Source organism: Papaver somniferum, chromosome 6 (assembly GCF_003573695.1).
Source record: "Papaver somniferum cultivar HN1 chromosome 6, ASM357369v1, whole genome shotgun sequence".
NCBI lineage: Eukaryota > Viridiplantae > Streptophyta > Magnoliopsida > Ranunculales > Papaveraceae > Papaver > Papaver somniferum.
In genome coordinates, this window is record NC_039363.1 from 66,166,017 (window position 1) to 66,178,211 (window position 12,195).

General features: G+C 37.4%; 1 protein-coding gene across 1 annotated transcript; it reads right to left on the bottom strand.

Annotated features, from left to right (window-relative positions):
• Nucleotides 1–8,766: 8,766 nt before the first annotated feature.
• LOC113290878 (ATP-dependent DNA helicase RRM3-like) lies at nt 8,767–9,243 on the bottom strand. The gene has a single exon (XM_026540467.1). The coding sequence runs from the start codon at nt 9,241–9,243 to the stop codon at nt 8,767–8,769; it is 477 nt and encodes a 158-aa protein (XP_026396252.1).
• Nucleotides 9,244–12,195: the final 2,952 nt, after the last annotated feature.

A 12,195-nucleotide genomic window follows, 5' to 3' on the forward strand; every position in this document is an offset into this window, starting at 1 on the left:
TCATCTTCACTCATCCACCTTCACTGTCCACTTTTATTTTTCTGTTTTCCTTCAATTTTTTTCTCTTGTTCCATTGTTGTCTCTACAGCCCATCAATTGTCCACTGTGGTGTTAATAACACCACACAACCTCACTGTTCACTGCCCCTAAGAACAAGTTAGCAAAAGAAGCAAGAAACCAAAAATAGCAATATGCCCACCTTGTCCCTGTGGACAAACCCTGCTTGCACACTCACTGCAACTGACCCTGTGCACTTGCAGGTATCATTTCTGTGGCTCTTTTAGAGAGCCACCAAGTTTTTGGCGCCGCTGCCGGGGACTCGGTAGCGGCGAAATTGCTTTTTCTTTCTTTGCTTTTGCTCTTGCTTGCTGATTCTTCACTTCTGAAACCAACAGGTGCATTGCCTTGCTGCTTGCTGAAACTCCTGTTGGGCTGTTACTGTTAGGCATTGTTGCTGCACTGAACTGGTGCTGTTTCTCTTGCTTGCAGCTGCTGTTGCTGAAGCTGTTGCCCGCTGTTGTTGCAGCTGCCCTTGCTGGCTGCTGCTGCTGTTGCTGAAGTTGTTCCTGTTGCCTCTGCTGCTCCTGGTCCTGCTGCTGATCTGCTGCTGCTGCCTGCTGGTCTGAGCTTGTTGCTGAGAGCCAAAGCCCAATTGGGCCTCTCCAACAAAAATTTAGGAAGACCCAAAGCCCAACTGGGCTGTAAGCTGCAGAATGTGAAGAAGTTGAACCAAAGCCCAACTGGGCCATAGAAAAGCCAAAGCTTAGGACGATCCATAGCCCAACTGGGCTTTTGCAACCAAACCGAACAGCTGGGCTGTGCTTTATAGGTAAGCCTAAACCCATTAAGAGAACCCAACCTGTGGGCTTCCATTTTTAATTTGTGGGCTTGTAATAATTTTTGTTGTTCTTTATTTTTTAATTTGGGCTTGTAATAATTATTTTTATTTTTATTTTCTTTTTCTTTTATTTTCTTTTATTTTTCTTTTATGGGCTTGTAATTATTTATTGTTGTTTTTATTTTCTTTTGTGGGGTGTGATAATTTATGCTAGGCTAAGTTAAAAAAAAAAAAAAAAAAAAAAAAAAATTGCCCTAAATTCAAAAAAAAAAACCAAAATTTTTCTCCATCTTTAAAAAACCAAAATACTGCTCCCAAATTTTAAAACCAAATAGCTCCACATTAACAACCAAAGTTTTTGTTTTTTTTTTCATCCCACCAAAACCAAATTTTCCCCAAAAATCCAAACCCATTAAAAACCAAATTCTTTTCAAACCCGACAAAACAAATGTCTCCCAGCAAAACCAAATTTTTCCCAAAAATCCAAACCCTTTAAAAACCAAATTCTGAGCGTACATAGTTACTTAGCTTTTGAGCCAATCATGTCTAGATTTTGGCCTGCTTGGGGAGTGGAAACAAAACACTTAGAGAACTTGCTTACGGGCCAAATTCACATGTGGATCCTCCCCCATTCCATGATGTCAATAGTTATAGGAATTATTATGGACATTTTCAAAGTCCCGAGCCTCAATACATGAACCCTAATAACTATACATGCATCATTCATCGCAACGTGAAAATGAACATTCTGCTAGAGCCTCACTCACACAATCATCACTTATGGATCAATTAGAAGCTCGAATCGCAGCTTTAGAAATGCAATCACATGAGGAATCTGTCACATCTAATTTTCTTAGGCAACCTGAAATCTATGCATGTCCCGCATGTGGTAGTTTAGACCACCCTGTTGAGAATTGTCATATTTTGCATAATTTTAGGCAATCTAGAGAAAATCCAAGGTATGAAATGCCCATAAATTGTGAGGATGGTAGTCATTGGGACCATAATCAATCCTTTGAGGGTTGCGATCAATATTTTGTAAACCCTAATGACCATGCACACATGTACCATTCACCACAATTTGAACATGAAGAATTTGGTACTCCCGAATTTAGACTCCACCACAGAAGCTTTAAGACTCTGCAAGCAAGACTATGATAGATCTACATCACGAATTCATGCATATTTAGATCAGATTTTGCTTCACCTACAAAAGAGGAAATTCATGAGGAAATGTATGTTGTCCCTAATGAAGTGTCTAGTCCCATTCATGTAAATAATGTTGAATATGAACCTAATTTAGAGGAACATGAATCGACTAATGACACCACCACTGTTAATGAGGACCAATATGCATGCTACCATGATGATGATTATGATGATATGTTAGAAGAACATGAAAATATTGTGGAACCTGTTGGTTCAAAAACATATGGCTTCTCGCCCTCGACCTTCATGCATGTTGTTTTTCTAATACTCATTGTAATTCATATGATTTTGATATTGACATGGGATTCATACAATTATTCTGTGAAGATGAGAATGACATAGGAATAGTTGAATCTTCTGTAGACACTAATATGCATGAAAATATATTTGATGTGTCTGATTCTCTACCTAGGTCACATTGTGATATTTCTCCTGATTTGCCGATGCATGAGAATGAATCTGTTGATGATGTTGATGACTCTGATTGTGATCTTGCCAATTTGTTTGATGATTGTGAGCATGTTGTGACACTTGTAGAAGACTTAGGAGATGTTGATGTGATTAATAATGATGTGCCTATCTTCCTACATGAGTCACAATCTGATGGCCTTCCATCCAACCTAGATTTGGTTTGTACCGATATTGTCAAACCAATTTTTATGAGAATGCCCAACCTAGGTTTGGAACTGTGTGCTTCCCAAGTCCTCTTGGACTATTTTGCTTCTAAGTATAATACATTTGAGGAACCACAGTTGGAATTAGCATGTTTGCCCGTCCCTAGCACAGTTCATTTCGAGCTAGACCTTGTGCATGATGAACCCCCAAAACTACGAGATTTTGTTTCCAAAATTTTATCCGTTGAAAAATCCAGGTTTGGGGGTAGCTCATTTTGTTTCACAGTTTCACTTGCGTTTCTTTCCTATTATTATTGTGTGAAGCTGTTGAAACCTCTACACTTTGTCTTTTGGGTTGATCCTCAACTCTTTAGATTGTTAGTGTATGGTGAATTTTTTGTATATAATCCAGTAGATAAAAATTTTAAAAATCCTTTTGTTCCTTTTGTATATATTTTGCTAATCCAATATGATCTCGGCTGACATATGTTGGATTCTTGCCTTGAATAACGGAGTTCTAATATTGCTTTCGCCGAAATCGGGTATTCTCTTTCCTTTTTCTCTACTCAACATGATCCTCTTCATATGTTGTATTATAATTTTGTTCATATTTTGAAACATTGAGGACAATGTTTAGTTTAGGTTTGGGGGTGAAAAGTAGATACTTTGATAATATGCCATAATTGAAAACAAGAACTCCCTCTTTTTGAAAAAATTTAAAAAATTCCAAAAAATTAAAAAAATGAAAAATCATAAAAATGGAGCTCATTTACCTTGAAAAGTTGATTTATGTGCATATATGTTATACGTAGGGTTCTTAGTCTAGAACGATTGGGCACTTTATTCTAGCACATTTCACATAGTGATAAGAAACTTGCACGCGCACGATCTACCAATACATGTATAGCCTCGATCTTCAAGGTGTTTGATAGGAAGTTACGATTGCCAATCACTTTAGAATACTGAACAAACTTGACTAGCTTGTTCTTTGGTTGGTTGGGATAGAAGGTGGAGGTTACATTAAGAAAGACAACCATCGAATTTTACTGGGTGCATCAAAAAGGGCTACCTCTTGCTAAGAGTCATGTAATTTTTTTTTTCTTTCTTTCTTTTTGTACATATATCAAAAATGTCAATATGTTGTAAAGATCAAAATTTATGTTCATCTTTGAAAAAAAAAAATAAATAAAATAAAATTAAAAAAAAAATACAAAAAAACAAAAAAAAAACAGAAAAATACAAAAAAAAATAAAAAAAAAATCAAGTATTTATCAATTCCATTCTCTCTTGTTCCAAAAATAAAAGAGAGTAGTCAATGTAAATAAGAGTCATGTAAAGAGTCATTTTTTTGTTTTATTAAGCAAGGAAGGGTGCATGCCATTGATGTACAACGCGAGTGATTGTGAAATACCTCCTACTCATTCACAATTCTCGTAAAGTCCGGACAACTAGCTAGATTTCGACCTCGGTTCTTAGCCTGAGAAACTATCTCTTGGTGATTAGTATTCATAACTTCAGATCTTTCTTTACACATGTGTAGATACACTTTACACTCCTATCACATGTCTTTAGTTGTTATCAGTGCTAGGATTGTGCCTTTGACAGCTAGATTGACATATTCCTTTGCTGTGAGCTTAAACTGTCTTGCACATGTCACGTTTCATGGAATCTGAGCTCATATTTTGACCTAGAACTTTGTAGGTACGTTCTAAGCAAACCTTCACGAGACTTCACTCGTCCACTAGGGACACTTAGTGGTTTAAAAGGCTTAGTGCATACGCTAAATGCATTCGAGAGACCAGCGACAATGGTATAGGTAGGATTTCCTTAGTTTTGTTTTACTTGAGGACAAGTAAAATTCAGGTTTGGGGGTATTTGATGAGTGCTAAAAAGTGCATATTTCTATATATTTTTCTTGGCATTTAACTCATTTTTGTGCGTTAATTCTACATTTTATCCCATATTCTGTATTTTCATTGTTTTCAAGAATAAATATTTTTCTTACTTAATTTTATATTTTTAGGTAATAAATAAAGTTTGGATGAATTGCGGAGCGAAAAGAGCAGAAAAGTAGTGAAAATCCGGAAGAAATTACGCAAGGAAGCCGCAAAGAATGGTGCGCATAAACCCAAAAGACTAGAAATGGGCTCAAGAAGGAAGATTTGTTCTTAAAGAAGATATGGGCTTGGCATACCCAAGGCCCAAAACCCTTACCCAAACCCATTTTCTATATCCATAACCGCCTCCATTCTCAGACGTTAGATGGGATTACATAGAAATCCTACGGTCGCTCCTTCATCATTCATCAAAATCTGAAGTCCTTGTCAAACACCATAGGGCTTAAATTCCAAGCCTTCAGATTAGATTGCATTTGAATCCTACGGTCGCTCCTATGCATGTGCATCAAATCTCGATACTTCCGTTTAACACTACATCACCTAACTCCATCTCGCACCGTTGATTTCGTTGTATCACACAATCCAACGGTCGCTACTAGCCTCATCATTTCTCGCCGTTGGATCATTCTATCAGCTTCATATCCACGGCTCAGAATCGCAAGACATCGAACTTGATGATCCGCATCACACCGAATCTACCTAACCCTATTTCCCAAACAAAACCAAAAGAAAACCCAAATCGTTTTCTTCTCCAGCCGACCTTCATCTTCTTCACCCCCATACCCCGTCTGCAACTCCACCACCTCCATCAACTCCACCATCTCTCCCACCTCACCTCTGCAGTACTATCACATCTTCACCAAACCCGACACGACCCATCCCCCTAATTCGAAGTGCTTTAACCCCTCTCACCAACTGACCTAGGTGAGGGTTGATAAAACACCTCAAATTAGGGAGCAATTGCATCAATAGGCGCATGGATAAGAACAGGAAACAGAGATGAAGCATGGGTCAAGGCGAAATCAGAGAGTTGGTGAGTAAATTTCGGATTTTCAAAACCCTAATTTCAAAATTAGGGTTCACAAAAATTGGGTATTTTGTATGCTATAAATAGAGAGTGTGTAGAGCAATTTCGGGGTGTTCTTGGTTAGCCGAGATACCCCCAAATTTGGGTTAATCACTGTTTAATTTTAGTTTTAATTTTCAATTTAATATTTAGGGTTCTTCAATTTCTGTTCATGTTTGTTCTTTGCTGTTTAATTCCATCTTTCAATTTTTGTTTCTCACATGTTAGTTAGTTTAATTTCCTGTTTAAAACTTGACGAGGCCCTAGCCCTGTTGTGTAGTATTCCTGAATGTTAAGCAAGTTTGAATGAACTTAGTTTAGTGACAGATCACTCTCACAATGTATGCCTAGTATACTTTGTAGTTAGGTTCATGAGCTGTTGATAAGCTGCAACTGAAGCTGAATTCATAATCTTTTGACTAGTTGTACCTTAGAAAGACAATTAGTGCTTTGGAAATAATAGAACATAGTTGAGTTTAACATGTCTATAGGAGAATGCATAGCTTAAGCTAGGGTGAATTCAAACCCCTAGTTCTCACCTATTTCATCCATATCATCTTCACTCATCCACCTTCACTGTCCACTTTTATTTTTCTGTTTTCCTTCAATTTTTTTCTCTTGTTCTATTGCTGTCTCTACAGCCCATCAATTGTCCACTGTGGTGTTAATAACACCACACAACCTCACTGTTCACTGCCCCTAAGAACAAGTTAGCAAAAGAAGCAAGAAACCAAAAATAGCAATATATGCCCACCTTGTCCCTGTGGACAAACCCTGCTTGCACACTCACTGCAACTGACCCTGTGCACTTGCAGGTATCATTTCTGTGGCTCTTTTAGAGAGCCACCAACAAGGTCCCGGAGTTTTTATGCATTTGCAGTTTCCACGTTAACAAAATCTTGTTGTGCTATTTACTTTACTTTTCCGAATTATAATTGTTTTATTATAATTAAAGTAAATTGCACTTTACGTTAACTCCGTAATACTTGATAGTGATCCTATAGAGTTTGGTTATTACCGAATCTATTATAAAGTACACACTTTGTTGTAGTATTGTCTCGATCTTGTATCCATAGAAAATCACACAAGTTATCTTGTTGTTGTATTGTCTCGTATCCATAGACGATCACACGAAGTGTGAACCAAATTTCTGTATTGTCTCGACTCTGTCCATAGACGATCACATTTGGTAGAGGACTTATGGGTTGATAAAGAAAAGATTGTGGTGTATTTGGGTACCCTCTTCTTTTCAGGTTGGTTGTATAATTCAGATGAACCAAATTTACAGTTCACAAAAAAAAAAAATCAGCCCCCCTTGACTTGAAATCCTGATTTTGTCCGTGTCCGGGGCACTTTGTGAGTCAAATTTGAAAGGCCACACGAACAAAATTAGTCTAAGTATGTCACATGTACCATTCACGCAAATTTCATACTCAAGGAAGGTCGCATATGCCTTATTTCGGGATTGCAACACTTATTGCAACACTTAAAAGTGTTTTCTACTCTTAGCTCACTCGTTTCAACGATATTTGCAACGTTTACTGCATGTGTTAGTCGTTATAAGCGACTACAACACATAAAGTGTTGTTTGGTCCAACCTCCTATGCCACGACGGTAGTTGCAATACTTATAAGCGTTGCATAGTTCGAACGTGTGAACTAGTTGTTTACTATATTCGACTTTTTTGGGATGTTGCAAGTGTTATTCACCTGCTTAAAGACACTTAGACGGCTAACTTCGGTCGGCTACCAATAGCTCGTCCGACCAACTTGGCTAGCCAAGGTTGTCGGCAAAGAAAGTTGGGAGGCCGACCAAGTTGGACGGTTAAGATATTTTTAGTACTTCTCAAGTCAGTTGCTTATGCCATAACTAAGGTTTTTAATTATTTTCGTCCATTATTGGGATTTTGGTGCAACCAATCATCGGAAATCTTTAGATCAATCTCGGCTAAGGTGGTATCCGGCGCGCAAAATTGGGTGACTTTCGTGTCTAGCATAAAATTGAATGATTTTTGTATCTGGCACAAAATTGAGGGATTTTCCGTGTCTAGCACAAAATTGAATGATTTTTGTGTCTGGCACATAAGTGAGTAATATTTTTGTCAGGCATGAAATTGCAAATTTTTGTGTTGTCTGGCATGAAATTGCAAATTTTTGTAATTTTTGTGTCTGGCACGAAATTGCCAGATTCTTGTGACTGGTACAAAAATTACTTAATATTTTTGAACACAGTTGTGATGTTTCAACTAAGTATCTTCATGTATAGCTAATCATGTGCTTTCATATAAGCTTGTGCAGACACTGTAATAAATCCATGTTATTCAGTTGAGAATGTATATTGATGTAAGATAATTTTGAAGAATTCAGCTATGCAATATAACATCAAAGAGAAGACTCGATTGGCTTTATACTAACGAGGAAACCTATTTAAGAGCTTGAGATTTATTATGTAAAAATTATGGAATATTTGGGATTTTTGCAGCAAGCACCAACACTATTCTGATAACTTTATACTTATACAAATACTGAATTGTATAGTAAACATATATGTGTATATATTCATATTGTCTGAGTTCATAGGGTGAAACACATACTCTCTCCATTTCAAAATTTTAGTCCGCTTTGACAAAGTCAAAATATTAAGGAAGTCATGGAGTTTCTTAAGACACCTTATTTATTTACCATAATTAATTTTTTAAAGTGGCGAAGATAAAATAATAAAAATATTAATCATATTGTTTCCTATTTAGGTAGATATTTTTAATAATTTTAGATATGATCGTACTGAAAATATATTTATAATAAAAACTAGAAAAGACGCACGTGAGATGCACCTGCCGACTTGTCGTTCCGTTATAAAACTTACGGGGTAACAAACTATAATAATAAGGCGGAAAATCCTCCTTCAAAATACAAATTACTATTTCACGATTCTATCTCTTGTAATCAATTAGAATATATGTGACTTACATATCAGTGAGTAGAAAATTCATACACAATAGACACTAAAATGTAAGATGAAACCAGTACTATAACAATAGAGGAGAAAAAACGTTAAACAAATAATAAATACAACAACTAAGAACTTTGCAGACAACATCAATTCGTAAGATATTACAATATTTATTTTTATTTACCTTAGCTAGGACGACGTAAGAACTTCCTTGTACACAACGTTCTTGGTGACCGCTCCAACTTTATGAGCAACGCCTCCTTTCTTGATTAACACCTTAGTGTTGTTGCTGGAAACACCCCTTGAAATCTCAACATACACTTGTCCATGACTGGGGACATGCTCGGGAAGATAAATACCAGTGTTTTCAATTGTTTTTCCTTGTGCTTTGTTGATAGTGAATGCAAAGCACATACGTGTTGGGAATTGCTTCAGAATCATCTTAAACGGCATCTCAAGATTCTCTAGCGGGCTCATTGGCATCCTATGGAGGAATACTATTTTACCTGCTGAATTCTCACTAAGGATCACTGCATCGACACAATTTGGAAATAACTTCTTTATGATAAGACAAGTATCATTCTTGTCACTAACATTCCTCAGTAACATAATGGGTGCTCCTAGCTTCAGTTTCAACTCATGAGGAGGTAAACTACCTGGAGCCATTCCGTTCAAGTGTTCTTGAAGATAGAGGTTTAAAAATCATATTCCAAAGAATCAAATGAATAATACGTATGCTCTTATCTGGGATATATGCTAACCACTCGATCATTTAACTTATCGATATGTTGTTGACGGTGGATTTTCGACAAAGGTCAAAATCGTAAAATCATGATCTTGCATGTTTCTGACCCTGCTTCAGGAACACATATGACGATTCGTGATTTACGATCCGTGAACAGTTTCAGGATCTCTGACTGAGTGAGCGTTCCACTCAGAGCCATGATGAACATGTTTCTCGAAAGACCTCCCCAGCTGAGCGTTACATGTTGCACATCTTATCATGCCCTCTATGTAGAATAACATGATTGGGCGGTCCTATGGACATAATTGTTTGTCAGAGGGCTCAACTCCTTCAGGACGTCGGCGATACTCGTTGTTCCATGACTATGTAGAGAGACCGTGTATAGATTCAGGAGGTTCTCTGGACATAATTGTATGCTGGAGGGCTAAACGCCTTCAGTACACTAACGATACACGTTGTTTCCTGACTATGCACTCTTCAGAACGAGTATGATGCTTCAACTATCTCATATCTTGATTCTACATTAGATTAATTCTACCGTGACATTCACCGAATGAATTCCCAGAAAATAATCTATTTTATCTCATTACTCTGTTCCATGGCTGATCCCCGACTGATTCCATGGATTAGTAATAGATAACCAATTTATCTCATTACTCCGTTCCCTGAATTCCCCGACTGGATTTCATGGATTAGTAATAGATGCACAATTCATAATTATTACTCTGTTTCATGAATCATTCTCCGCTGAATTTCATGAATTAGTAATAATTACTCAACAATCAGGCATCTGGACTATCACCGAGTAAGCCCCAAGAAAATGGTGCAAGTGCACTCAACAATGATGCACGAACGAGCATTCAAAAATATGGACAAACGAGGAATCCTACACAAAATAGGAGAGAGAAAATAATATTAAAAAATAATAAAAGCGGCGCCTAAGGATCGGACCCACCCGCTGGCTGGTCATGCCTCCATGGCCGGTTTCCCACGCCTCTTCCCTTTATTTTTCTTATTTTCTTATTTTCATGAACTCATGAAGACTCCTTCATTCAAGCAACTTTCCTTGTTTGAGCAATACTCACGGTTTCTCCATATTTTCACGGTTTCATGAAAAATAATAAACATAGGGAAAGGTGTCGCGGGACCGGGATGCTAGCCGGCCGGCCATGCCCTAGCCGTGGCCGGTCCCACACCGTGCAATCCTTTATTTTTCATAATTATTATTTCCCTCAACTCATGAAACTCCTCTGTTTAAGTAAAACCCCTGGTTTTTCCATATTTTCTCAAATATTGCTCAAACCATCATAAAGCCAAAAAGTCAAATGATCACGTGACCGATTAGGCTATTCACGAAAAATATTAAAATAATATTATTTTAATATTCTCAAAATATTGATCAAACGAGCAAATTTCTACTTGCTCATTCAAGCAAAATCGAGAATTTCAGTCAAAGATCAAACTCTTCTGAAAATCCAACGTACTGCCCAATCGCTCACCAGAAAATACCAAAACTCTCAGGACTGAGACACAGACGTTATGGTGACATGGGCATGCTTCCTTGACCGACCAAGGCCGGACCTAGGGCTTGCAAGAAGTTGGTCTCACACATCTTTATGATTTTAACCTAATTTGCTCAATTGCTCATATTGGGTCCAAACTCTTTCCAACCGACTTGGAATTTGCTCAAACGACCATCAGCTGGTCCCACGAACACCAAGGGCCAGTCTCATGCCCTCTTGGTGGGTCCCTCACTTTTCCAATATTGGGTTTTATCACCTAATTGCTCAATCGAGCACTATTTCAATAAATGATTAAACCTGCATTTAATCATCATTCCACCAACTGGTCAACGAATTATGGTGCATGCTCACACGAGCACCTAGGCACTACATGGTCTTCCATTATCCCATGTAGCCGGTCCCTCCTTCACTCATGATTTATTTTCAATAAATCGTCAATTGATCAACAATCGATCAAAATTAGGGTTTCGAATTGAATGCTCTACAGATCATGATTTTGAGCAAGTTTGAATACTAATAATTTTATGTTGATCCAGCAATTAACATCTTAATTAATTAAATAATATTCGGTCCAGCTACCAATATTTTAATTGGCCATGATACCAATAATTCATAAAACGAGCAATATTCGCTCAGACGAGCAATATTTGCCCAAACAAGGAATATTGATCCAACTATCAATATTCAGTAGTTTTACTCAGACGAGTAATATTTGCTCAATCCATGAATATTAGTTCAGCTATCAATATCCAACAATTCATCACACGAGCAATATTTGCTCAGTTCATCAATATTCAATATTCAGAATTTTATCTAATTGAGCAATACTTGCTCAGATTACCAATATTTCGCCGAATATTGATTCAACAATTCGTCGATTTTACAATATTTGCTCAGACGAGAAATATCAACATCATTCAAGAACTATATGTCTCAGTATACATGTTCGATCCATGAATCACTGAGCATTTGACACTCATGCTCGATTCAACAATACTTAGACTCACGTCTAATAAGTCAACAATTAACCAATTAAATACACATATGCTTTGCAGACTCCACGTTCGTGACGTCACATGGGGGGGATAACAATTAGGGTTTTGGTCTGGCGGTCTACAGCACGTGTGTTCATCCAAGATGAGAAACGTGAGTAAGTCGTGCAAGCGGTTGAAGGAGTTAGAAAAGTAGTGGGTGGACGATCGATCAAGTCTCCACACGACATGGAACTGACTTTACCACGATCTCCCACTTCCCCATTTTTTTCACCCAACAAACCGTCACACTTACTGGGATCAATGTGTTTACTATTCTGACAATATAAATAAGTTCTGAATTGATGACTGAGAAGAA